Genomic DNA, 25,307 nt, shown 5'->3' with positions numbered 1-25,307 from the left:
AAAAAAAAAAAAAAAAAAAAAAAAAAAAAACACATCATAGTAAAATTAATACCTTCTCAGCTTCGCATCGAAGCTAAAAGTGTATAATTATATAAAAAAATTTTTTATAAAAAACTAGTTTTTTTGTAAACTTGTTATTTTGTTCCAGTCATCTTCGAATTTGACTGGAAAAATCACGCATAGGAGATCTTTCTTGTCAATTTTTGGTAAAGCATCTATTCCTAGAAATAATCTGTTTGTAGCCAATTCCAACAGATTGGAGAAGTAATATACACGCTGAAATTTTTTTTTAAGTTTAAGTTTTAAGATGGAAAAATCAAATATTTTTAAACATACTTTCATGTGTGGATAATCGCTGAAGGTAATTTTCGATGTGTTTTCTAGACATTTATCTATAAAATCCGTATGACAAATTTCGTGAAAATATAAAAAATCCATTGTTTTAATTAGGCTACAAATTAACCGTTTCTTTTCAACCACCATACGACCAATTGAAGTCTGAAGTATAACCTTTATTTCATATACAATACGCGGACATATATGAAACAATTGTCGATGTATTTTCTCAAATAACATATCTTTAATGAAGTGCAATTGCGCAAACTCAGTTTTTTTCATGGAAAATACATGGCCGTCATCACGTTTTGACTGAAACAGTAATGCAACTTCTCGGGTTAGCCTCCTCTGTGTCAGGCTCACCTTAATGTATTCATCTTGCAAAAGTATTATTCCGTTTAAATTTTCCGTTATCGATAAAATATATCCGCACATTGAAAACATTCTATATAGTAAATCGACAGTGATAATAAGTTCCTGATGATTGTTTACCAACATGACTTTTGGCCAAAATGAATCGTCCGGGTCCAGACCAATATATAGGCGAGACATTTGTGAAATTCTATATATTGATGAATCGATCAAGTCGTTGATTTTATTGAATTTGCACCTTGATGTAGCCATTTTGATTAAAGTCTCAAAATCCAATAGGCGTTACTGTCGCTGCGGTTCGCATTCGTCGTTTTTTCAATTGTTTCGATTGAATCAAAAAGTTCGTCATATATTCGCTTCACAACCGAGCAAGCACATTCAGGACTGTCCAAATTTTTTCCCGCATCCAATAATTCACAACCTTCGTAATATAAAAAATCTCCACCTACACCGTTGACTTTATCACCTAGACGTTCCGCAAAATTTTGCAAATCTCGATAATTTTTCAATAATTTACTGACTGATTTAAATACTCTATCTGTCAGATCGTTTTCAACAAGAAAATTTAATTTATCCTATATATCATTGAAATAATCCATCTTAGACGCACAATAAATTAACATGTACTGAGAACCGATTAGTAGTCAGCAGACAATGTTGTTGCTGCACGACATCATCCTTTCCAATCATCTGTTAGACAATTAATTCGTGATAACAGATGAGGTGTATACGAATAAGAAATTAAAGTATTAAGAGATAAATGACTGTAACGAATACTGGTCTTTCATACCCATGCATATACTACTATAAATCACAAACGAAAAATTCAGTTTTTCACATGACTGTTCTAGAAGTGTATAATTTGATACGTCTGCATGTCTAATTTATATACGTTCTAATTATTATAACTATAGTTATATTAGTTAAATACAGTAATTATTTATAACATTGAGAGGGATACGAGTAATAATTCAGACAAAAATATGTAAGAAATTAATCGATAAGTGTATTACAATAATAATAATATTATTATAATCATCAGAATATATGTTCCAGCAATTATTATCGTCGTCGTCGTCGGTAGTAGTAGTGTTTATTTAAGAATGTGTTTTGCTATAAGAAAACTCGAACAGTCGTCATTACTATATATTGTCGACAAAAAAAAATATTGATTTATTATTCACTATACGAATAACGGTCAAGCTTATAGCTCGTATATTAACAATTAATGTAATTGACGGCGACATCGCCGCCGCGTTAAGCCATTTGCTGTATTAATCTCCAGCGCTATAGTATAAAAATATATAATCATCAATACAGCCATCTGGCACACAATGTTTCGAACTAATTTTTTTTTTACAAATTAGGTAAAATTAACATTTTACGTACAGACTTTATCTAAATATATGCATGTCGCATATCAAAATAGCGGATTCAACGTTTAAAATTCATACTTTTCACCGTAACCGAATAGCTTACCTGGAAAACGCATTTTTTTTTCGTCAAAAAACCGATATTACGTATATACTACATAGCCGAGCATAATTTAGGCGCGCGACAAGCTGTGTTAGTTAACGTCGTGTTTCATTACTCCCCTATCATAAGACTTTGTGGAAAAGGAGAAGTTCCTCACCTGCCTTAGGTTAGTTTACGTTGGGTTTTGTCATCGCGTTCCCCTCCCATTGCATTATGTTAGTTTACGTTAGATTTATTCGCCCTTCACACCTCTTCACCATCAAAACATGTTGTGGATGGGTCGGTGAAGCGGGGAACCAAAATCCACTATTTTTCTCTAAATTACTCTACTATCATACATCTGTTTTATTATATTAACGTACTTTTTAGGAACTCTTTTTCTCATTAATAACCACTTAAAAACCTCTCTCGATACTTTATCATAAGCTTTTTCCAAAGCTTTTTCCATATTCGCATAATATCGAGGCACTTTCGCTGGCGTCGACGACGCGATGTTCGGCGTAATCCTTAGACGGCAAAATGGTTAGCAGCGTTGTAGGCGACGGTGCGCGGGTGCGGTTCGGCTGTCGACGTTGTCGCTTTCACAGCGGGAGGAAGACTCTCGCACCATTTTCGGCGGGTCGTCGTCGGCCGTGCGGCATTTGCTGGACTTTGCACCGTAGCGTATAACACGCGGTGTTGGTCAGTCAAATACTCATAGTAGGGCGACGGCTGATAAAGGTGGCACGAGTCGCGGGGCATCGTGTATAACGAAGCGACGCGGGCCGTGTCAAAACTAACCCTTAACCTGAACATCATAAACTAAGAAAAAATTATTATTAATACCCTCATGGCTCATGTTATCATTATCACCTAATTCAAGGTAGATATACTGACCAGTAGTCTNGTTTTAGTTTTATATATTTCTAGGTTTATCAATTCTAATAATTTTTTTAATTAACCATTTATACCTTAAAAGGAAGTCAACTTAATTTTTTTAAATTAATACATACATATTTAAAAATCTAATGAAATAAATAATCATATAATTCAAAAAATGATTGATCGGTGACAACTTTCGACATATTATTTAGAAAGTTATAACTATTTTAAAATAAAGAGCAAAGGAGATCTGATAGGGAAATTATAAAGCCTAAAAAATATTTGAATTTGTTATGTATTATTCGAGATATTTTTATTGATTATAGCTGAATGAAATATGTTATGTAATTAGTTCTACCCAATTCTAATGTAATAATTAATTATGTTTATATAATGTGTTATACTACTATCAATAAGGTACTTTTATGTATAATATTTGTGGAGGAAAATTTGAAAAAATTATTGATAAATTCTAAAATTTTCACAATTTATATGTATAATATGTAATCTAACAAGTATTTCGGATAAAAATTGTAATTATATAATTCGCATCTATCACTATTATTTCTAATTTTTGCAGGATCATTTTGATACCTATTAATTTTGTTTCTATTTTCATCATTAATGGCTGGACTTTCATCCTTAACTTCACCAATCTGTTTGACATAATCATCATTGAATTTATATAATAATGTGTAAATATCTTTAAGTTCACATAACTCACCTAAAAATTAATAATGATTGTACTTTCATTTCTATATGATACATATAAAAATATAATATTTAAAAATAAGTAATAAAATGATAATTTTGACATAGAAATAGGTTAAAATAATATTTGAAAAATAAATATGGAGAAAAATTTTCATTAGATTATATTTGTCTTTTACAATATTTAAGTACAGATAATAAAAGACAAATAATTAAATTAAATTAATATTAAAATTTACTTACATATTACATATCTATTAAAAATATTTGTGTAACGTATATCTATCTTGGGATTAATATTAGAAGTTTTGTTAGCGACTATAAAGATTTCCTTATAACAGTATAATTTTGTTAGAAATTCTTCTACTTGTTTCAGATCAACAATCAATACATTGAATAGATTGTTGACAATATCCTTTATGAAGATTCCAGATACATCAGTAAAGTCAATTTTGTTTTTATATAAAAATGATTTTAATGAATTCATTAATTCCCTAGCGGATAATATGAGATTTTGTTTATTTTTATTCATAAAAAACCTAAAGCATTCCGAAGTTTTCATTAAAAATTTAATAAAAACTTTAGTGGGACTGTCACCAAATAAATTCATATCGATAAAATGTTGAAAACATTCAATTATTCTCTCACCAACAGAAATAATATTTTCATAGAATTTTGAAGTTTCTTTTTGGTCACTATTAAAATCGTAAATGTATGTTGATGAACTAAGAATTTTAATAAAGAGTCTTACGAGTAAAGCAATAGGACGAAATGTTGCTGCTAGCATTAGTGTATGAAATACTTTTACATCATTTCTATAAATAGTATACTTGACATATCTAAATACATCATAAAGGGTCAAGCGACTATTATCAGGACAAATTACTGCAAGTGGTGCAAATCGAATTATGTCTAAATCATATAAATTCTGTTCGTTTGTTAACAATGGATATTGTTTATCCTGAAAACTTCTTATTATATCTTTTTCGGACATTTCGCAATTACTCGTCATAAGGTCATAAAATAATAAATTTTTCGGTAAAAAATCTCCGTATTTAGACCTTTTAATAGCTTTATTAAATAAAATATATACTTCACTGTATTGTAAGTTTTTTATATTATCATCAGTGTCGTTTTGTTGCTTATCAGTTTGTATTAATCGATTTTTAAGTTTTTTTGCAACATATTGAATATTTTCGGGAGTATATTCTCTTGATTCGTTGTAATCAGGACAATAAATAAATATTTCGTCAAATATCTCATAATTGCAATTATTGGATTTCATGTTCATAAACTGCTTTAAAAAAAAATCATGAATGATTTTGTAACCTTTAAGAATACTTGAAGTTTGATCCGACATATCATATATTCCGTCATTATTTCTACCATAAAAATCTACATATTCGGATACGTTATTGAAGTATAAGTTTACTGACATCAATACTGTTGAGTTTGTATTAGCTTCCCTTAACACATCTAACATTACTAATACGATTTCGCCATGAGTTTTTATAGCGTCGCCATATTTGTTTAAACTATGCACATCATATTTCTCTTTGTTTTCACTTATTTCAATTAAATATCGATTGTTATGATTAAAATAATTCAACATATACATGATAAAATTACAATGTAATCTTTGAAAGGATAATCCAAACGTTAAATGAATGTGGAATAATGTTATAATTTTTATTAAAATCATCTTTTGTCTTATTAATATAAATACTATCAGAACATTATTACTAATATAGAATAATTACTTTTAGTATTTTCCTGTACTTTTAGAATCTTTTATATATATATTTATAAATAATTTTTATTTTTAATTATTTACCATGTGATAAATAGTTGTATTTATGACTATTTGTTTAAGTGTTTTTAAAGTCATACATAAATATATCTTATGAAAATCATTTTAACTCTTTATAATTAAAAAAATTATTTAATTTTATGAAATAAGAATAAAATATTTTAAACATGATGTTTTCTTAATCATTTTTAAACAATACTTATACTTGACTTATTCAATTTTAAAACAAGAAAACCTAACGCAGCTTGGATGTGGTACATTGAGGAAATGACATATTTTGAACAAATATTGATGATATCTGACAGTGTTTAAAATCACTTTTATAAGACACGCTAAAATGCAAGTCTATAAATAGTGTTAAATTTAAATGATCTACTATTTTGTTATTTATATCCTAATAAGAAATTCTTTGATTTGTAAGGTGGTTACACTGGTCAGTAATATATAATATATTATCATTGTTAATATGCTGATATTTTCTAAAAAAGTAAGTTTAAGTAGTAGTACCTGTCAATGAGGATGCGGTGATAGGTGGAGATATGAATGGTCATATAGGTAACGACAAGAGAGGAATTATAGAGTATATGAAGGGCATGGTTGATATTTATTTTAGAAAGAGGGAAGAAAATTATATAACTTATAAGAGTGGGAGGAATAGACCACAGATTGATTATTTTATGTGGAAGAGAGAGAGCGTAAAGCGAGTAAAAGATTGTAAAGTTATACCACGTGAGAGTGTAACTACACATAGTGATGATAATAAGGTACTCTCGAGTTATGATGATGTGAAAAAAAGGTGGAAAGAGTATATTGAAAAATTACTGAATGAGGAGTAACCAAAAGAGACATTATGGGATATCTGGTGGAATAAGGGACTGGTAGAATTAATTAGCGAGAATCCAGGAATATACCTACTGCATACATTTTATTCTCTGCAGCTTTCCCTATCTTAGTAGTTAAGCAGTGTAGAGCTGTATCAGTAGTTTTCCCTGTTTGATACGCATGTTGGTTTTCATTTAAAGGGTTCTTCTTAAGAGGCCCTTCCTTGATGTACCTATCGATAAGTTTCTCCATAGTCTTAAGAAGAAAAGAAGTAAGACTTATTGGTCTGTAGGATTTTGCTTCATAATAGTTAGTGCGGTTAGGTTTGGGTATAAACACCACCCTAACCTTACGCCAGCTTTCTGGTTAATAACCATAGGTAAGGCATGCCCTAAATATTTTGCAGAGATGGGGGACGATTATCTCTAACCTTTCTTGCAGAAGTGCAAGTATAATTTCGTCACAGCCTGCAACTTTAAAACTGCCAAAGGCTTTTATTGCTCATCTTATTCCACTTGGAGTTATTACTTTCCTTGTTAGTCTCCAATCAGCACATGTTCCTGTTCTATGTTGTTAATTGCAAAGTCAGAAAAATGTGTGTTCATCAAATGTGATAATGTTTCATTTTCGTTATTGGTGAAAATTCCGTCTGGAAGTAGTATTGCCTCGATAATTTTGTTTGGTCCATTTCTTAGTGATCGCAGAAATCTAGTTGCTATAGGGAGTTGTTGTATATCCCCACAGAACTTCTTCCAGCTTTCTCTTTTGGACTTTTTCAATGCAGATTTGTAGTTCCTTTGGGCGTCCTTATAGGATTCCCATTATTGTCCCAAACCTGATTTCATTGCTTTATTTAAAAGCTTACGTGAACTCTTTCTTAATTTGGACAGGTTAGCATTCCACCAAGCTACGCCCTGCCCTGTACCTTTCCTTTCTATTAAAGGACAGTTTTCTTTGTAGGCCGAGACAATGGAGTCCTGTAGCATATTTACAGCCATTTCAGTACTCTGTCTCGACCCCAATCTAAACAGTAGGTTATTCAGGTCACGAGAGAGTTCTGCCCTGTAGTTGTCCCAGTTTGTTCTTTTCGGGTTCCTATAGTACTCCGTCTCAACTTTGTTAATTTCCAAAGTGAAACGTAAGTGCCTATGATCAGAAAGAGAAGGTTCGGAGGACACTTTACACCCTTTTATCTTTTGAAGTAACCCTTTTGAACAAACTGTCAGATCAATGACTTCCTGTCTGTTCCTGATAACAAAAGTAGGTTCATTACCTCTATTCAGTATACATAGGTCTGTAGTCAGTAATAGATCCATTATAACCTCTTCTCTTTGGTTGATGTTACTGCTCCCCCAAATAGTGTGGTGTGCATTAGCATCCATACCTAGGATTAGTTCTAATTTTTCATTTTTGCAATAATTAAAGAGGATAGTTAGGTCCCTACCTAGGTCTGTGACCTCATATGGTAGGATTCCTGAAGCTACTATTATATTTTTACCATCATTTAGTGTTACTTTAATAATAGTCAAGTCTGCACTTGATAGATTAGGTATCAGGCTTACTTTGACTTTATTATTAACCAAAATGCAAGTTCTTGGTTTATCTGCTTGTTTATGAAACAGTTTAAAATCCCTTAGATTTAGCCCCTTAATCTGGTCACCATTTATCCATGGTTCCTGAATAAGTGTTATTTGTATGGGTATTGTATGCCTCTCAGTTAGGGTCCTTAGTAATACACTGCTGGCCCCTTTACTGTGATGCAGGTTTATTTGCGTGAATTGAATTCTATTGTCAGCCATTCAGAAAAACTGATGTTGACGCTTAAGAAAGCACGCTGTACTGGGTGTGATACAGGTGTCTGAAACTATATGTTGGGGGAGAGCTAAGAAAGAAATGACCACTCAAAGAATTCTCATCGTCGTATCGAAATTAAAAAATTGTTATTAAATGTTGAAATATTTAGACGATTTGCTATTCATTAAAACTATCACTTTGTTAATAACTAATTTTATTTAATTAATAATCTGGTCACGCATAATGCAATAGAAATCCAAATTTTTGTAATATTTTAGCCATACTCGATGACAACATGATAGTCTTGTCATGTACTATATGATAATTATGCCTGTGTGCATAATAATTCTGAAATGCAGAGTATTCAATACGGCTGATATGATTTATATATTTTTGTTAATATAAACATTTGTTTACCATGTCACTTGCATTTTCTAGCAATAAACTTTTTAATTCGTCTCTATATGTATTTGGGTTGAACTTTTTATTGAAATGTGACTTATTTATTAAAAAGATAGCATAGTATATTACATAAATTCCTGTGTCGTTCCTGGACTCACAGCTGTCGTTCGAGTCTATCGAGCCTTCGACTACATATAGATCCGACTTGGATTGGGTGCTTATTGACTTGGTGCACTGCCGAGTGAGATTTCGGTATCGCCTAGAGCGGTTCTTCCAATGTGTAATATAGGTCATTATTTTGTAAAACTGAAAGTAAGGCATTTATGTAATGTTTGGTTTAATTGTATTTTCTTGATCTATTGTTCTAAATAAAATATAGTCTATTATTTGTAAAGCTAGATGTAAAATATTTTTGTAATGTTTGGATTAATTATAATTCCCTGAATTATTGTTATTGGACCAAGAAATAAATATTTATAAACATTTTAGAAAACGATTGTACTATGAATTTTGTAAAAAAAAAAAAAAGAAAAAGAAAATATCTTAGTATACAGGGTGATTTTTTTATCATAACCCACTCAATTACTTACAGAATAATAATAATTAAAAATTTTTTTTTTATTACTATCTTTAGTTACACATTATTCTTGAATTATTAACTATGTAATACTTTTTAAGTTCATCCCTTATGCCTGGTAAGGGTGTCAACTTTGTTTTTTTAAATGGTAACACATATTTTTAATTTAATAAAATGTTTGAGTTTTCAATTCAATAGTAAATGGCATTTAAATTTTTAATATAACTTTATTCGTTTATTAGATATAAACATTTAAAGTTTCAATTTTTTGAGTTAATATACATGTATAATACACTAGGGATTAAAATTACAGGTAGCTAATTGGTTTTTTATGACATCGATATTAGCAGGTACAAAGCATTGTTATTATCAAATATAGTAAGACACATTGTTGTGAGTTTATAAATACACTAACTGACAATACAGAATGTATATCTATTGATAGTCATAATTGATAATAAACAATCCGTGACTGTGATAGCAATATCATAAAAAATCAATTAGCTACCTGTATTTGTAATCCCTTGTGTATTATACCTATATATTAACTCAAAAAATTGAAACTTTAAATGTTTATATCTAATAAACGAATAAAGTTATATTAAAAATTCAAATGACATTTGTTATTAAATTAAAAACTCAAACATTTTATTAAATTCAAAATATGTGTTACCATTTAAAAAAACAAAGTTGATACCCTTATCAGGCATAAGGGATGAACTTAAAAAGTATTACATAGTTAATAATTCAAGAATAATGTGTAACTAAAGATAATAATAAAAAAAAAATTTTTAATTATTATTATTCTGTAAGTAATTGAGTGGGTTATGATAAAAAAATCACCTGTATAAGACGAAATTGAATGAATTAAATGAGGAGAAGACCTCGGGAGTACCGAAGGTAATCTTTTTTTCGCATAGTACGTTTATGACATTAAGTTTTCATTTTGTGTATTATTTATTTATTCTGTTATAAGTGTATCTTTATTTTGTATATTTTACATTGTTTAATTATATCTTTAATAACTACATTTGCGTTAATATTGAACTTTTATTACAAATGTCATGGATACCCACATATCAATTTCGATATATTAATATTGTCAAAATATTCTTACAAAATACTTTTTAAAATATTTTGAAGCAAATATTATGACAATATCTCATAAGTATTATTGCGTAATCCACAAATGGTACAACCGCACAAGTGTACGCGATTATATATATATAATGATTAATAGTTAAATATTAATTAATATACTCCAAGTTAAATCACTATTGTCATCGAGTTATTTCGTAATCCAATCAATAGAACACAGAGGATCACAAAAAACAGCACCAAAAATAACCCACCAGTCGAGGTGTACGTCGAAAACGGAACAGAACGCAATATCGGTAATCCATATTCGGCGGCGGCCTTATCTCAGTGTCAAGGGCGGGGTGACGACCGATGACAACCGATTGTCATATTAATAGCTGGACGGCTGATATCGAGAGAGACACGGGTGAGCGCCAGCCTAGAGCAAAAGGCGGTGCCGTGTCAGTATAATAAAATATATTCTATTGAAATATTTCCATAATATGCTCACAAAATAATTTTTTAAATATTTGTTTATGTATATTTTGAAAATATATTAAAGAGAATAAATACCGAATATTACACTAAAAATATTTCTACAAAGTGTTTAAAAAATATCTTTTTAAATATTTGCTTATAAATATTATGAAAATATATTAATTAGAATAAATATAGAATATTTAACTCGAAATGTTTGTTGAATTGTAATATCACATTTTAATATATGTAATAATTAATACTTATATTTAATAAAATATATCACCAAATCAGTGTTCCCCCTTTGATAAGATGAATAATAAAATAATACCCTTACACAAGATTTAACCACTCTCTCAACCAAGATACACAAAGTGAATGTGCGTGAGTGTATGTTTCATTCTTAGTTACAATTCTATATAAAATCTGCACTATTTTTATCCTCTTTCGTAATTACTGAAAATATTTTACAACTTATTTTCGGTAGAATACTTTTGGTGATATAAATATTCTAACACATATAAAATAATGGTATTTATTTATTATTTTTATCTACATATATATATATAAATATACTAAAAAAATACATGACTAGATTGCATTGTGTTCTATTACTTATTGAAGCGCCATAACCTGGCTGGACAGAGTACTGGCACAATAACATCATAGTTGATTCTCCAACTAATTATAAGCTTTTTTCAAAGTGTCTGCGGTGTCCAACTCACGATCAAACACATTTTTACTGAGTGCAGAAACAACCAATAAGATCGTATGGAAACCCTCGGTACCACTCACCTATACGAAATCCTCAGTCCTGAACCAACCGCAATTCAAAAATTACTTATTTTCTTAAAAAAATCAACTTTATATAAAGAAATATAACCTGTATATATAATTTATATAATATGTATAAATGTTATGCAAAAATTGTAATAATAATAATAATAATAATGTAATTTACTAACAGACCAATAGCCAGAGCTGCCGCGGTCTTTTATGTCTAATAAAAAAAAAAAACCCCAGCACAGTGGGGTGGTGGCATAGTGGGGTCGTGGCATAGTTGGGTCCAGTATAGATGATATCTGACAGTGATTAAAATCACTATCATAAAAAACGCTTCGATGCAAATCTGTAGATAGTGTTTAATTTATAAAAAAAAAATTTGTTAAAATAGCATATTTTTGAATACGATAGCCTTTTGCGCATAGAAGATAGGTTGTTGGGACAAATTTTTTTTTTTATTTTATAGTACATGAAATAAGCTTTAATTTGATATATGTTTAAAGGACGCAGTATTTCCCGAACATTTTCAAAAGTTCAGTTGAAAAAGATCTATGTTTTTTACAATATTTTAAGTTTTGAACGCCCCCTATATAAGGGGAAATTGTCCAATTTTAATAAAAAGTATGTCAAATGAAAGATGTACTTATAATGTATTTAGAAAAAAAAAATTTGTGCTGATATATACATTTTTCAAAAAGTTATAGCATTTTTAAGTTGAAAATTTAAAATCGAAAATCGAAAATTTTAACACAAAAATAGTGTTTTTTTAACTACGGCAGCCTGTTTAAATGTAGAAGAAAAAGTGTCGGGACAAATTTTTTTTTTCATTTTATAGTACATAAAAAAAGCTTTAATTTGATATAATGTTTAAAGGACGCAGTATTTCCGGAACATTTTCAAAAATTAAGTTGAAAAAGTTAATTTTTGTTTACAATATTTTAAGTTTTGAACGCCCCCTATATAAGGGGAAATTGTCCAATTTTAATAAAAAGTATGTCAAATGAAAGATGTACTTATAATGTATTTAGAAAAAAAAAATTTGTGCTGATATATACATTTTTCAAAAAGTTATAGCATTTTTAAGTTGAAAATTTAAAATCGAAAATCGAAAATTTTAACACAAAAATAGTGTTTTTTTAACTACGGCAGCCGTTTAAATGTAGAAAAAAAAGTGTCGGGACAAATTTTTTTTTTTCATTTTGTAGTACATAAAATAAGCTTTAATTTGATATATGTTTAAAGGACGCAGTATTTCCGGAACATTTTCAAAAATTAAGTTGAAAAAGTTAATTTTTGTAAAAAAGTTGCCATTTTAAATCCCCCCCAATGAGCAGGTTAAGTGATAGATTTTCAAAAAAATGTAATCCAATGAAAGGTAGATATTTAAGATTTTAGTATAAAAAAAAATTATGTTGATGTGTTGATTTTTCAAAAAGTTATGGATGTTTTAAGAAAAAAAAGTGAAAAAATTTCGAAAATTAGCGATTTTTAAATTTGTAATTTTTTTGGATATTTCCCCTATTTGCGGGGAACGAGGGAATTTTTTTCAATTTTTGAGGGTAATGTCTTCGACTAGATACGATTTGTGATCTTTTGACGTATCATTGAAAGAAATCGGTTTGGTGAGAGCTGAGAAAAAGTGGTAAGAGACACAAAAAAAAAAAAAAAATAAACACATCTTAGTAAAACCAATACCTTCTCAGCTTCGCATCGAAGCTAGAAATCTAATGATATATCAGTACTAGGGTGGTCCTTAGCTTATAGGTGTAGAATTTTTTTTTTCGAAATTTGATCGGGCCACCCCCCAAATTTATTCTAAACTATAAAAAAATGGTTCATACTTAATTTCGTTAATTTTGGTCAACCCTAAGCCGTGCCTCAAGAGGGTTGAAAACTTGGTAATAAGGGTAGTTATTCAGTTATTGTGGTTTATCTTAAAAACTATGACATTTACGTAAACGTTTATAAGAAAAACATTGTAGATATGAATATTTTAAATAATAAAGTTTATTACTAAAAAAGTCGTAAGTCAAGTATTTACCTCGTAAAAGTTAAAAGTTCAAACATTTTTTAAAAAAGGTGTTTTTCAGTTTTTTGCGATTAAATCCTAAAGTGTTAACTATAAAAAAAAAATTACTTATTATAAAATTTTTTTTAAATTAAATTTACAATAATATTTGTAATAAGTGTTTTTCTTATAAAACGACTCATTCTATTACAAAATAACAAAAACTCGGTTTTATACTATAATAAATTTTATATTGACAAAATAATAGATTATTTTCGCTTATATATGTCAACGAGGTAATCCTCTCATCAGTATTCTCATTGTGTAATGTTTAAAAAAAAAGTTGATTTTTATTTTTAATCTTATTGTATAGGTATCAAAACGTGTTTTATTTTATCAAGCTTTTTAGGTATCATTATTGAATTAGAATCTTAAATGTTTCACTATTTGTTTTTAAAAATTATCAAAATCATATAAAATTAATATATTTTGTGTCACCTATTGTTAGATTACACCTGTTGATAATTCTTCGATAATAGGTTTGATAGTAACCAATAAGTAAAATAATACTATTACAATAGTTTAAAACTCGTTTATACATAGTACTCGCAAATACCTAATGCAGCATTTGAACGGGCTCGGTACAAAGTTTTTGTTTATATTTTGTTCGTTTTAACGCTGATTAAGTATAATTTTTGTTATTTTCTTGCTTTTTCTTTTATTATTTAATAATAAAAGTAGTGTAGTAATATGTCACACAAAGTAAATTTGCGTAAACAGATTTATTTATTAGGTCATACTGTCCATCAAATTTTTGGCTGTAAATTACCTTCTAATATACAAGTTCTTAGAGTATTGTTTCATAATATACGTGAAGTCAAATTAAGCATTCGTGATAGTGCACGATTAGTAATAGATGAGGTTTTAATATTTTGGCAAAAAGCTCGCATTCCAACTCGTGAAGTACGTCACTGTATATAAAATTGGAAGCAATTTACGACGAATGGCGAAGTTTACAAAAAAATGCATCAAGACAAACTGATACTCAAAAAAAAAAATGAAAATTGTTTTATCGATAAATTTGACGACCTTTTTGATATAGCACATGCTGACGCTATGAATCTGATGAGTATTGAGTTGGATAAACAATTTTTAATTCGTGAACGTGAAAAAGGTCGTCCGGGATCGTTGAGTGGAATCGATTATGATTTATATTAAGCTGAACAAAAAAAGTATTTACGCTTTAAAAAAACAGAAAAAAGAAAAAAACGTACTTATGATAAAATAAAAGCATCGTGTAAGAATTTAATTAACTTATAAATGTTCTATTATATTATATTATTTATTAATAATAATTGCAGATGATACAGTTAAGTTTTATTCAGGATCGTCAGAAAGTGACACTGACGATGATAGTCAAATCATGTCAACCAATGATGATTTAATTTTTGAGAAAATATTATGTGAACCTCGTCCATCTACTAGTAAACGAGCTTCAAAACAGTTTCTCACTAACAAACTTGTAGCTGCATTGGATAGATGTAAAATCAGTGACAGAGACGCCACTCATTTACTTATGGCAGCGGCTGAAGCATTTGGTCAAAACGTTGATAGTTTGGTAATAAATCGTTCGTCAATACATAGAGAACGTGAAAAGTTACATAAAGTACGAGCTTTAAATTTACGTGAAAATTTTCAAATTAGCTTATTTAGTAATGCAGTCGTACACTGGGATGGCAAATTGCTTCCTTCGTTAACTTCAAAAGATCTTGTTGACCGATTACCAATAATTATTTCTAGTGGGGATCATGAACAACTTCTAGATGTACCAAAATTATCAGAAGGAACTGGAGAGGAACAGGCTATAAAAGTATATGAATCAATTGAAGAATGGGCCTAAAAAAATCAGTTGTAGCTGTTTGCTGTGACACTACGTCTTCAAACAACGGTAGATTAAAAGGCACATATATATTACTAGAACAACGTCTTGAAAAAGATTTGTTAAATTTACTTTGTCGACATCATATTTATGAATTTGTTTTAAAAAGTATTTTCGAAGAAAAATTTGGTTCAACCTCAGGGTTCAACTTTTTAAAAAATTCCAAGAAGGCTGAAGTAACATAAATACAAATAAATTCAATCCAGGTATAGAAGATAAATATGTTAGTGAAAAATTATGCGTTTAGAGAAGATTATAGAGAGCTATTAGAACTCTCTATAATTTTCCTAGGAGGAATTCCACATTGTAGTATATCGTTTCGAGTTCCGGGAGCATTCCATCACGCCCGATGGATGTCCAAAGCGATATATTGCCTAAAAATATATATTTTTAGAAAACAATTTAATATGACCGCAGAACAAGAAAGAGCATGTCGAGATATTTGTATATTTATAATATGTGTTTATATTGAAAGATGTTTTCGCTCCTATGTTGCAATTGAAGCACCTTATCAAGATCTTTCATTTGTTCATTGTCTGATTGAATATGGAAAAATAGATAAAAATATATCAAAAATTGGATTAAACAAATTTTGTGGGCACTTGTGGTACCTAGATCCCGAAGTAGCAGGATTATCGTTTTTTGATTCAAATATTCCTTTATTAATGAAATTAAAGTCACTAAAAAATCACGATGACAATGCAAATGTAATTAAGCGTTATGTTGTTCCAATAAATAATTATGCGTCTCTAAAAAGTAAACAAATTTATGAATTTATAAATAGTTCATCGATAAAGTTATTTGAAAGATTTAACATTGCCACCGATTTTTTGAACCAAAATCCGGTAGATTGGAATAAAAATGATAATTACCAAAAAGGTAAATCTTTATTTAATCAGTTGAAAGTCATCAACGATGCAGCTGAACGAGGAGTTCAATTAATAAGTAATTTCAATGAAATAATTACTAAAGATGAAGAACAAAAACAATTTTTAATACAATCGGTTTATGACTATCGTAAGAAATATCCTGATGCANAGTTAATGACTATCGTAAGAAATATCCTGATGCAAAAAGAAGTACTCTCTTTAGAGAATTTTAATATTATTTATTTTATAGCGAAATTTTAACCTTGCATTTATTAAAATTACAATATTTTTTATAACACATAAAAAAATAAATAAATACTTTCTCAGTTTCACATTCAAGCTAATATGTACTGGAAGTGTGTTATTTTTATTTTTCTTATAAATAAGCCAAAATAATCTANAATATCTACTGGAAGTGTGTTATTTTATTTTTCTTATAAATAAGCGAAAACAATTTATTATTTTGTCAATATAAAATTTATTATAGTATAAAACCGAGTTTTTGTTGAAACTAAATATAAGGACCACCCTAATCACCACGTATAAACGTAAACCAACGAAACACTTTTTTAGTACAAGTTTCAGAACGAAGTCTTTTCTCATCAAGAATAATTGAAGGTATTCTTTATATTGGTAGACAAAGTATCACTTATAGATCACATAAAGGAGAACAAGCCTATTCATTAGACTATAGAAGTATAAATCATGGGAATTTTCTCGAATTACTAATAACTTGGTCAAAATTTGATCCGCTTGAAAAACAATTATAATATGCTATAAAAAAAAGTAAACATCATAATTTAGTGACACCCGGTAGAGGACGAGGTTCGCTTGTAACATTTATTTCTAAGACTACGATTAATAAAATTATAACTTTAATATCTAATTTTATTCAACTTGAAATAGGAAAAGAAGCGCGAGAAGTTAAGTGTTTTAGTCTTCTAGTAGATTCATCGCAGACGTTAGTGTAACAGACCAATTAGCTATTTGCAATCGTTATGTAGTTAAATGTGAAATTAAAGAACGCTTGATTAAATTTTTACCTGTAGATTCTTCAAAAGCAGTCGATTTATATACTACTATTAAAAATGGTCTTGAACATGTTGGTTTATCTTTGACTAATATAGTCAGTCAGGCTTATGATGGAGTAGCTAATTTCAATGGAATCCATCGTGGTTTACAGGCTCTTATAAAAAAAGATGCTCCAAACTCCATTCACCAGTGGATATTTAACTAATATACTGGGCGGCATTTCTGTCGCCCAGAGAAAACTTTCTGTCGCCTAATAGATGATATATTTAATTACTGGGCGACAACGATTTTTTTGTAAAAATTTCGATGTTTGAAATTATTACATAATTTTATTTATTGATTATTTTTATATTTAATTTTGTTATTTATTTATGACGTATATAATTTTGTTTGACAAATAATTTAAGAATGGAAAACCCATGTGACCGTTCACCATATCCCATAGGTTCCCATCAATAGAATAATACAATGCAAGAAAGCAATATTTTCCACGCGGCACGGAATAATGCGACATGTTTTATCTGGTCGTCGGTTGGGTTGGGCAAATATCGACAAATTGATGGTTTTTGATTTTATTTTAGTCTTTGTTCCTACAAGCTATTAGCTAAATAATTATTTCACTTTGAACCTTGAAACAGTTTAAACATTACGACGACAGGACGACTTTCGGCTTTCGGAAAGTATAAAATAATTTAAAATCTAATATTTTATACTTGGACTTAAACTTAATACAGTACCTATTGAAATTTATTAACAACGTTGAATAATATCACACAAGTAATCTTACAAACATAATGTGACCATACGTCCCGCTGTCCTCAAAGAACCCAGAAATGTTCCGCTTTAAAAAATAAGCAATCTGTCGCATTTAATTCTACCAAAAAAGAGCACTTATTTTATTCATCACATCCAAAAATGTTGCATTTGTGTATATTAACTGTAAATACCATAGATAAAAATGATACAAAAAATAGTTAATTAATGTCGTTATCGTTGATAAGCAGATTAGCGGATCCGAATAATATTGAAAATCAGACAAATAATTTACTCTATTATTGTATTTGTTGTTTTGCACATAAAAAAAATAATATTTTTTCTTCTGAAAAAATACGACCGTTTTGCTCAATTTTTCATTTTCTAATTCTCAATGAATAAACATTAAATAATATAAAATATTATTTCACTTATTTTGAATATTTTGTTTTATTATATTCTACTGTGTTTTACTATATTTTTAGTGTTGACATTTAACGCAAAATATATGTGGTTTCCCTAATAAAATTTACAGGTGTCCCGCTTTGAGAGAAAAAAATTGTGGTCACATTATACAAACATTCAAAATCCAAATGGCAAAACGTATAACAGATTATTATTTTCAAAAATCTCATAAAAATAAACAATTAAAATTAAATATTTCTACATCTCAAAGTCTTGTTACATCTATTGAACCTAGTAGTTAAACTGTTTTTCAAAACAAAAATGATTCTGTTACACCTGGTACTTGCGCTGATTTTTCGTCTAGTACACTAGATACGACAGTAAATGAATCTCAGATAAATAGAACAAATACAGAATAGTATAAAGGGTCAAAATTAGATGTTCAATGATTAATGCAAACGTTTTCAATGATGAGAAAAATATAATTGGGATAACAATCTGGATTAAAATGCATGATTTGCGTTGATCAAATTACAGAAGCTAAAAAATTTTCTCGTAATAGGCAAGTCCCGATGGCTGATGGTATACGATGTGATGGTAAAAGAGAATTCATGAGGGATGTTGACATTTTCATAGCGACTCTCATGGTGCAGCTTGTAAAGCTGATGAGACTCAACGCCTCTGGTTAACACAGTCTGAAAAACACCCTTGGATTAAAGTTCTTAAAAACCATGTGTCGGAAATTGTTAAAAATTTAATCGAAATAGCCAATGTCATCCTCAATAATAGTAAAGTATTGACATTAACTGCTAATTCATGGCCTTCTAGATCACTCTCAAAATTGCATGCTGATGTTCAAATTGCTAGTTACGAAGAGTATGGTTTAGATTCTACATTTTTTTGTTTTAAACCATCCACTTCTGCACTTCACTACAAAAATCCAGTTATATATCGTGAAATGTTAGATACAATTGCTGAAGTCACTATGGAATCTGTTACAAAAGAGTTAAAACATGCCGAATGTTTTTCGTTATAAGTTGATGGCTCTGTTGATAAGTACTCGATTGATAAAAAGTTCATAACAGCTTATCTTGATAAGAGTAAAGCTATAAAAAATTTGTTTCTCGGTGAAAGTCATTCTTCTAAGCATGGAGCAGAAGGTATACTTAATTTGATTATAATCACTTTAAAAAACCTTAACTTAGAAGATATTGCAAAACAAAACATGACTGGCTTAACTACTGATGGTGAGAGCGCCACCACTGGTAAGAACAGTGATCACTGGGTAAGACTTTGAGAACATTTGAAAAAAGAAATACTTTGTATTAGGTCTGATTTAGCATTTGGAGATTTACAGGCATCAGTAATAGAAGTGAAACACTGGAAATCAAATTTAAAAGCTGCTGCTACATTTTACAGAAGTTCAGCGGTACGCACAGAAGAACTTAAATTAATTTCAGAAATGTCAAACAACAAGTTCTATCCATTCCCAAAATATTTTGAAGTGCGATTTGTTCAACATCATATAAACTTAAGTGAATCAGTTTGGAACAATTTAAAAGTGATAAGAATGCATTGGAATTCATTAATCACTAACATTAGTGGAATTAAAAGTGACAAATCAACAGTTAAAGGATTTTTAAGGCTGTGAAAGGAAGACGGAGACCAAGAATATTATACTGCATTGATGATGAACATACTTCGCCAGTTTGAAAAAATATAAAAAGAAGGCAAAAAAATGAGGATCACTTTGTGTGACATTGAAACTACAAAAACAGATGTACTTCAATCATTGTCTCTAATCGCATCTAATTGTTTTCCTGGTGGAAAAGAAGATTTAAGAAGAAAAGATTTAAAAAACAAGCTGTGTAAAGTAGAATTAGAACATGAGAAAGATGATGATAATATACAAACACGAACAATTCAAAATTCATACGTTTCAACTAGACGTTATGTTTCAAGTGTTAGAAATTAAATTATTCAAAGTGCCATGGAATTTCTACAACAGCGACTTGAATGTGAACAAAAAAGTATAATCAATCATTTCAAATTATTTTTAAACGTACCGAGTGCAGCAGAAATGATTGCTTCGGTCAGATGCGATATCGAAGGATTATTTGACAAGACTAATTTAAGTCAATTCAGCGATGAAGTACTCGGGCTCTATGCGACAGAAAATCTACCTGCGCCACGTAATATTACAGATTTCACTGGAAAACTTTACTATTATTTAAAAAATAAGTACACCAAATACTTTGTTTTCCAAACTCGTGCAGACGTATATTTCTATCACTCCTCATAGTTGTGGGCCTGAACGCGCTGTATCTTGCCATATAATTTTGAAAACAAACAAGCAGTCCAATTACTCGAGGGAAGTGGTTAATAGCCGCCTTTATTCGCTTTAAACAACAGTGGTACAGCGCATTTTGATTTTAGACTATTAGTTGCCAGATTTTTACAAAAAAAAACAACGTCGATACAAGTTGCCAGACGAACAAGCGTATAAAGACCACTTCTACATACAGAAGTTCTTTGAAAAAGTTAAAAAAAATAATATAATTTTAATTCTTATATCAATTTTTATAATTTTGTTTATTATACTTATGTTTTATGTATATTGTATGTCATTAACAATATTGATTCCATTTTTTGTAATTAAAAAGAATTAATTTACCTAACTCGTAAATTATTTGTAATTATTTATGTTTTGTGAGTTTTGTTGGTATTGTTAGATATAGGTAATGTTTTCTATAATATTTAATACCGAAAAGTTTTTATAAGCTCATAATATGCTGATTTCAATAGTCAGCGTGGTATTTTTTTTTTTAAGTTGCCCAGTGATAATTCCTTAAAATATCTACTGCCATACACACTCATTGTTTTAGTCATATAATAAATTTTACACTAACTGAAGCAGTTAGTTCATGTCCTGAAGCAGTGAATTTGTTTTTGTTGTTAGACCGTTTAGTAGTGTTTTTTGGTCAGTCTTATAAGCGGATGACAAAATAGAAAAGAACTGTGGTTGAAAATCACGTTGGGTCTGACAGAATGCTTCGCTTACAAAAGATTGAATAAACCCGTTGGTGGATCAAAGACGTTGCGTTAAACCACGTATTTGACCCAATAAGTACGGCTAATGAAGAAAAAAATAGATTCTTAACGGTCATTAAAGCTTTGTTAACCGTGGCAAATTCTAATGATTTTGACTCAGTCATAAAATTAGATGCCCAAAGTATAGCAAACAAATTGTTAAAATTTGAAACAATACTAAAGGCATTTGTTTTTCAGTCATTATTTTCTCTAAGTTCTTCAGCATCAGCATGTCTTCAATCAAAAAGATTAAATTATACATTGGATTTTTCATTACTAAATAACTTGAGAACCAAATTAGTAGAAGAAATTAATAATTTTGAACCAGTTTTTGAAAAAACAACACAATTTGCCCAATATTTCCAATCCATACTGGAAAATATAGATGGTATCGAAAACACAACATGGTCTTGTGAATTAATGAAAAACAGAATTTGACAAAAAAGAAAAATGCCAGGTGAATTAGTTACCGGTGAAAGACCAAAAGATGAAAAAAATGGTTTGAAGTCGAAGTATACAAAACAGTCAACAATGCGTTTGGAACATTAAACGACAGGTAAAATATAATTTTAAAAGCTAAGTAATTAATTAATTATAAATGTTTTAAATTTATTTGTATTCTTTATCAAACTGTTAAGAAATTTTTCTGTCATTTTTAGGTATATGAACAACCGATGTATAATTCAAGATGCTTCATTTTTAGACCCTAGAAACTTTCATTAAATGAAAAAGCCAGAATTCATGTTACCTGAAAAGTCTATGACAAATATTGCAAATATGGCTCAAGTTGACGTTTTGGTGGTGCAACGTCAATTGATTGAATTCGCTCAGAATTATGATGCCATTGCCGATGTGTGTCTGGTAAGTAATAGCCAGAATAGTACATTCAAAGAAGAAATTAGTGACCATGAAGAAGATTCGGAAAAAGAGCTAAAATGTGTGGTGAATAAGGTGAAATGTAAGTCATTCATTTCATGTGCATTCGAGTTTTTGTATTCACTAGTTATTCACACAACTGATTATAACGAGTTATACACTACTTATAAGCTGGTAACTACTTTAGCGTTTACACAAGTAACTTGCGAAAGAAGCTTCTCAATCCTTAAAAAAATTAAAAATCGATTAAGATCATCTCTGTCTGACGAAAAATTAGAAGCATTTATGTTAATGACGCTTGAATGTAATATGGAAGTACCATATAACATTATTATCGATCAATTGGCTGCCAATTCAACAGAAATGAAGAGGCTTCTAAAGGGTCATTTTACTAAAAAATAGTCATTTTTTTTTTTTTTAATAGTACTCGTAAGTAAAAATACTCTTTAATAGTTATTAAGTTTTTATAAATTGTTAAAATTATAATATACTTATAAAGGTATAAAGTATTGTGAACACATTTTTAGTACAATAAATAGAAATGTTTGAATGCAGCGCCAGGTGGTATTCACACGGGTTCGTTAACGTTCGTGGTTTTGTTCTATCTTAAGTTTTAGCTATGTCGAGGATAAAGAATAAGATGAGTGGACTGTATGTTTGAATGTTGAATGAATTTCACAAGATATAATTATAAAAATTAAATGTATTATACAAGAAATAAAAAATCTTATATACACCAATGTGGTGGATAGGGGGGACACTTAATACTAATGCCAGAAAGGCGATGATATAAACAAATAATAAATTATACAAGTGAGTCTTAGAAAGATAAATGAACAAGCATTATACTTATCTGATAAATGAAAACGGCTGATGATAATGCTGAATATTGAAAAGGATCAATTGTCGAATGCAAGTTGCTGACCAAAGTGTGAAATATGCTGTCAAAGGTATTGTGATGTATCTCAGAAAATATATAGACCCAACGGCGATAAAACTGAGCGCACAGGGTACGAAAATCGCAAAGGTGATATTTTCATTTTACAGTAAAACGAATACAAAACTACTAGCTCGCAAACGCCATAGAGCTTATAACAGAAGAAGCGATAAGATGCGACAATAGTAACATAGAGAGAAAACCGACAACAACTCGATGTAACACAACGATAACATGAATAATCAAAAAACACATTTTCTTGACAGCATATTCGATCGATGTATATCCAACAAGAAATTTGCAAATTTTTATATTTTTTTCACATTTTTTTTCTTCAGATAACACTATTATTTTTAGCAGAATATTTATAACTTAAGATAGAAGATGTATAAATAAATAAGAAAAAATACTTAGCCTAGGGGCCAAGGCTCCTAAAATCTGCCATTAATTATGGCCTCATTGACCTCTAGCGAAAATTTTCCGACTAGCCTCACACATAGCCAGTCCGCCCCTGATAGAATGTTATTATTTGAGGCTGTTGTTAGTGAATGTTGTGGGACTGCGTTCATTTGAAGATTTGCAACAGTTAATGCGTAACGTATCGTGAAGCGTGTGAGTATTTGGGTTTACTGGAAAATGATGCACATTGGGATTCATCACTTCATGATGCATCGATCGCTTCATCTCCACATCAAATACGTATGCTGAATGCCATAATAATATCATATCATGTTTCGAATCCGATTGAATTGTGGAATAAATATCGAGATTTTATGGTAGAAGAGTTTTTGATTCGAATGCGCCATTTAACAGAAAACTCTGATTTGATCATAACATTGGAAATGTATAATGAGGTATTAATAGTGATTGAAGAAATGTGCATTACGACCGTCAATAAAGCATTGGGACAATTAGGTATGATTTCACCCAATCGTTTAATGCATGATTTGTTCGATCGAGAATTTCGAAGAGAACAACAGTATGATATCAATGAATTACAAACATTTATGAATTTAAATGTTCCCAAATTAAATGATCATCAAAAATTAATAAATAATAATAAATAAAATTATTTCCAAAAATTGCATCTAAATAAAATTTATTCATTCATTCATTTATTTTCGTTAATAATTTTTTCGTGATTATTATTTTTGCTATTATTGTAACACCCAGATATTTAAAATTACTATTGATTCTTATATAGCATTTAGATCTTCATAAAATGCTTTTTTTTCGTCTTGTTGCTTGTCCTCTGTAAGCGCATATCCATTTATTAGTGTTTAATTCATGTCTTTACATTAAAGTTTGATATAACACAGCGTATTACTATAAGGTTTAAATTGTTATATGTATGGTAGATATTAAATGTTAATAATAAATCTAACCCCTTTTTCACGTCTTTGACCACTGCTTTAAAAAACTGTAAAACTATTCTATTTCAGATTTCAATTTCTTATCTATCTAACTTCTTGAATTGCCGTTATTTCAATTTTTTATCGCTCAAAATTAGTCTCTATAACTGTCAGTGCACCCACTATATATAGCGACCGTACATTCCAGGCTCAGAGATTAAACTTATCCAAATAATCCGAGGCTTGATTTTGTGTTGTTCTGGAACTCATTTTTTTTCTTGTGTGAGGTGGTTAGCCTCACCCCAAACTTCCATTAATGGAGGGCCCAACAGATTGCGGATTTTATTGCGATACCTTCGTATCGGGCGATGGGGGTGCCAATTTACCTAAGCCTAAAATGAATTTTAACACTACTTAAAAATAAAGACATAGCCATTGCACTAATACCTGAAACCCGCTTCACACATTACACATAAGTTAACTTTTATGGCTATAAAACTTACCAAACCTATCATTGTAATGGCTCCAGAAATGCTGGGATAGCTATC

The 25,307-nt window shown here is 29.7% G+C and overlaps 2 protein-coding genes across 5 annotated transcripts in view; one reads left to right on the top strand and one right to left on the bottom strand.

Moving 5' to 3' along the window:
- Window positions 1-25,307, top strand: part of LOC126908406 (uncharacterized) — a 70,344-nt gene that overhangs the window by 23,955 nt on the left and 21,082 nt on the right. The gene's annotated exons all lie outside the window — the stretch shown is intronic.
- Window positions 1-25,307, bottom strand: part of LOC126908404 (uncharacterized) — a 50,501-nt gene that overhangs the window by 19,803 nt on the left and 5,391 nt on the right. Inside the window, exons 2-3 of one of the 4 annotated variants that reach the window (XM_050690432.1) lie at window positions 4,000-5,085; window positions 3,640-3,769 (exon numbers count right to left, since the gene is read on the bottom strand). In XM_050690432.1, coding sequence (XP_050546389.1) covers window positions 3,640-3,769; window positions 4,000-5,085 — 1,216 coding nt within the window. Of the gene's footprint in view, window positions 1-3,639; window positions 3,770-3,999; window positions 5,494-25,307 lie in introns of those variants that run through there. The other 3 variants (XM_050690436.1, XM_050690434.1, XM_050690433.1) reach the window with 3 other exon arrangements.

Source organism: Daktulosphaira vitifoliae, unplaced genomic scaffold (genome assembly GCF_025091365.1).
Source record: "Daktulosphaira vitifoliae isolate Bord-2020 unplaced genomic scaffold, ASM2509136v1 Scaffold_5, whole genome shotgun sequence".
Lineage (NCBI taxonomy): Eukaryota > Metazoa > Arthropoda > Insecta > Hemiptera > Phylloxeridae > Daktulosphaira > Daktulosphaira vitifoliae.
This window is presented reverse-complemented; position numbering and strand designations above follow the sequence as displayed.